The 2,500-nt window shown below is 46.2% G+C and overlaps 1 protein-coding gene across 2 annotated transcripts in view; it reads left to right on the top strand.

The window, feature by feature from the left end:
- The window catches only part of LOC115815758 (solute carrier family 12 member 9), a 28,367-nt gene extending 27,226 nt beyond the window's left edge, over nucleotides 1-1,141 (top strand). The window contains exons 13-14 of one of the 2 annotated variants that reach the window (XM_030778759.1): nucleotides 4-98; nucleotides 180-1,141. In XM_030778759.1, coding sequence (XP_030634619.1) covers nucleotides 4-98; nucleotides 180-944 — 860 coding nt within the window. In that variant the 3' untranslated portion in view covers nucleotides 945-1,141. Of the gene's footprint in view, nucleotides 1-3 lie in introns of both variants that reach the window. The other variant, XM_030778758.1, reaches the window with a different exon arrangement.
- Nucleotides 1,142-2,500: the final 1,359 nt, after the last annotated feature.

Below are 2,500 nucleotides of genomic sequence, written 5' to 3'. Positions count from 1 at the left end.
CAGGCGGGATGAGACCGAACACTCTCGTTTTGGGTTTCTATGATGACTGTCCTCCTGTCGACCAGCTCCTGGATCGTTCTTCCCCTGCAGGCAATTCTGTGGACACCTCTGGCCTCTCTCAGGACCCCGAGGACCAGGATGAGCAGCCGTTCCACTTCCCGCCCCTTCGAGGCGGGGAGCCCTCGGAGGGCAACGGCAAGCCCGGAGGCGTGTCCTTCGGCGGGAAGGTTCTGGGCCCTCAGGAGTACGTGTGCGTGATCGCCGACGCGGTGAAAATGTCGAAGAACGTGGCGTTGGCGCGGTATTTCGGGCAGTTTGACCGTACGCTGGCGCTAAAGGGTAAAGTGTACGTGGACGTCTGGCCCGTAAACCTCCTGCGTCCAGACAGCAGCACCTACGTGGACACGTGTTCTCTCTTCCTGCTGCAGCTGGCGTGCATCTTGAGCATGACTCGCGCTTGGCAACGGGCTAGGCTCCGCCTCTTTTTATGCGTGGAGGCGGGGCGGAGCCTGAAAGGGGCGGAGCTCAAGCTTGGGCATCTCCTCAAAGAGCTGAGGATGAAAGCGGACGTTTACACGGTTCCCTGGGATACGCAGGTTGCCCTGCACTGGCAGCGCCAGGGTATCATGACGAAAGAGAAGGAGCTGGAGCGGGAAGGGAGAGAGGAAGGTGAGGATGAAGAGATCGAAGAGGAGGGGGATTTCGCAAACAGTTTCCCTAGCAACGCCGCCAGGTTGTCAGACGAGTACTTGGAAGCTGTTAATAGGCTGATCTTGGACCAGCCCCACCCACCCCCCACTGTGCGTTTCCTGTATTTGCCCCGCCCCCCCGCGGACACGAGCCGTTACCAAGACTACCTGCATCAGCTGGAGCTTCTAAGCCGTGACCTTGGGCCAACCATGCTGATTCACGGGGTCACGCCCGTGATCACTACCGACCTTTGACCTTTCTGACCCTACTGCTTTGGAACAAATTAGGAAAATGATTTTTCTCCGTCTTTTTTTCTTTCTTTCTTTTTTTCTTTCTTTGTAGAATGAAAAAATTCTACAAAATGACTTCCAGAACTGATCTGCCCCTCTTCTAGCTGCTCTTAACAGAAGGGAGGAGAAGAACCAAAAGGAAAGAGAAAGAAGACAGAGAGAGAGAGAGAGAGAGAGAGAGAGATGTGTTGGTTTTCTCCTGGTCCCTCAAACCTCTATTTGGAATTGCAAAAATAAATATCTTTTCTTAGAGAAGAGTGTGGGGGAGGGAGGAGGGGGCTTAAAATGACAAAAACTTAATTCTCTCTTTCTCTCTCTCTCTCTCTCTTTCTCTCTCTTTCTCTCTCTCTCTCTCTCTCTCTCTCTCTCCTCTCTCTCTCTCTCTCTCTCTCTCTCTTTTTATGCAATCTGTATCACAGAATGATGGTTTTTACAGACCAGGCTCTAGAACATAGAGTCTAGAACCGGAACTCTTAACTGTGGACATTCCAGGTCTCTCTTTAGACATCACTTTGATTTCTCACTTTAAAGAGATGATCTTCACACACAAAAAAAATTTTTAATAACCAAAACAAACTAATGTTTAACTCTGACAATCCAAAGGTCATTTTATCTGTTTATCTTAAAATAATAAAATGTGTTTACTTTCATTATCCTGTAAAAAACAAAACAAAAAATAAGAAAGGAAAAAAAAAACCTGGGATGGCATCGCTGTTGCCCTGGGAGACCAGGGATAGTCACACCAATTACTTCCTCATCACCATCACCATCATCATCACCATCACCATCATCATCATCATTCATTTATTTAGCAGCGAGTTGTCCCTGACTGGTCTTAATGTTTTGAAAGCCAAAGTGCAGTATTCGTGTGCCTGTGTATGCCTGTGTTTGGGTACGTGTGTCTGACTACAATTTCACTTTTTAATGTTTACAAGCCAACCAATGCACTAGTGGTGACCTGAACCATTTAAGTCAGCCTTTTGCTTTGACTATACCAGTGTGATCTGGTCCGACATGCAAAAAAAAAAAAAAAAAACACACATGCATTACGCATCTGCACAACCACACCAAAAAAAAAAAAAACATACCACCTGCCAGCAATTTCTGGTTTATTTTTAGATTAAATAATATAATTCGAAAAGCACTGTAAAATATGTTGAAATCTTTCATGTTGTAAGAGTTATGGAACTGAATAAAAAAAACCAAAACACTGTTTTTGTGTAAACATTGTGTTCTGATCCAGTTGCGTGTTGCTTGTGTTTTGGCTGCCGTTTAGAATCTCCTGGAAAGGCAGCTTTGAGTGGACGGGCACTTCTCCGTTTATAATGGTTTAAATTATTGTAACGAAATGAAAATAACAAATGCGAGAGGTAAAGAGGAAAGCGCATGATAAAAAGCTAGAAATGGGAGGAGAGAGGAGAGGAGAGGGGGAAAGGGGAAAAAGGTGGGGGAGAAAGAGAGAGAGAGAGAGAGAGAGAAAGAGAGAGAGTGAGAGTGTTTTGTGGTTAGAAGTCTAAGGT

The sequence above is a fragment of the Chanos chanos genome, chromosome 6 (genome assembly GCF_902362185.1).
Source record: "Chanos chanos chromosome 6, fChaCha1.1, whole genome shotgun sequence".
Taxonomy (NCBI): Eukaryota; Metazoa; Chordata; class Actinopteri; order Gonorynchiformes; family Chanidae; genus Chanos; species Chanos chanos.
This window is presented reverse-complemented; position numbering and strand designations above follow the sequence as displayed.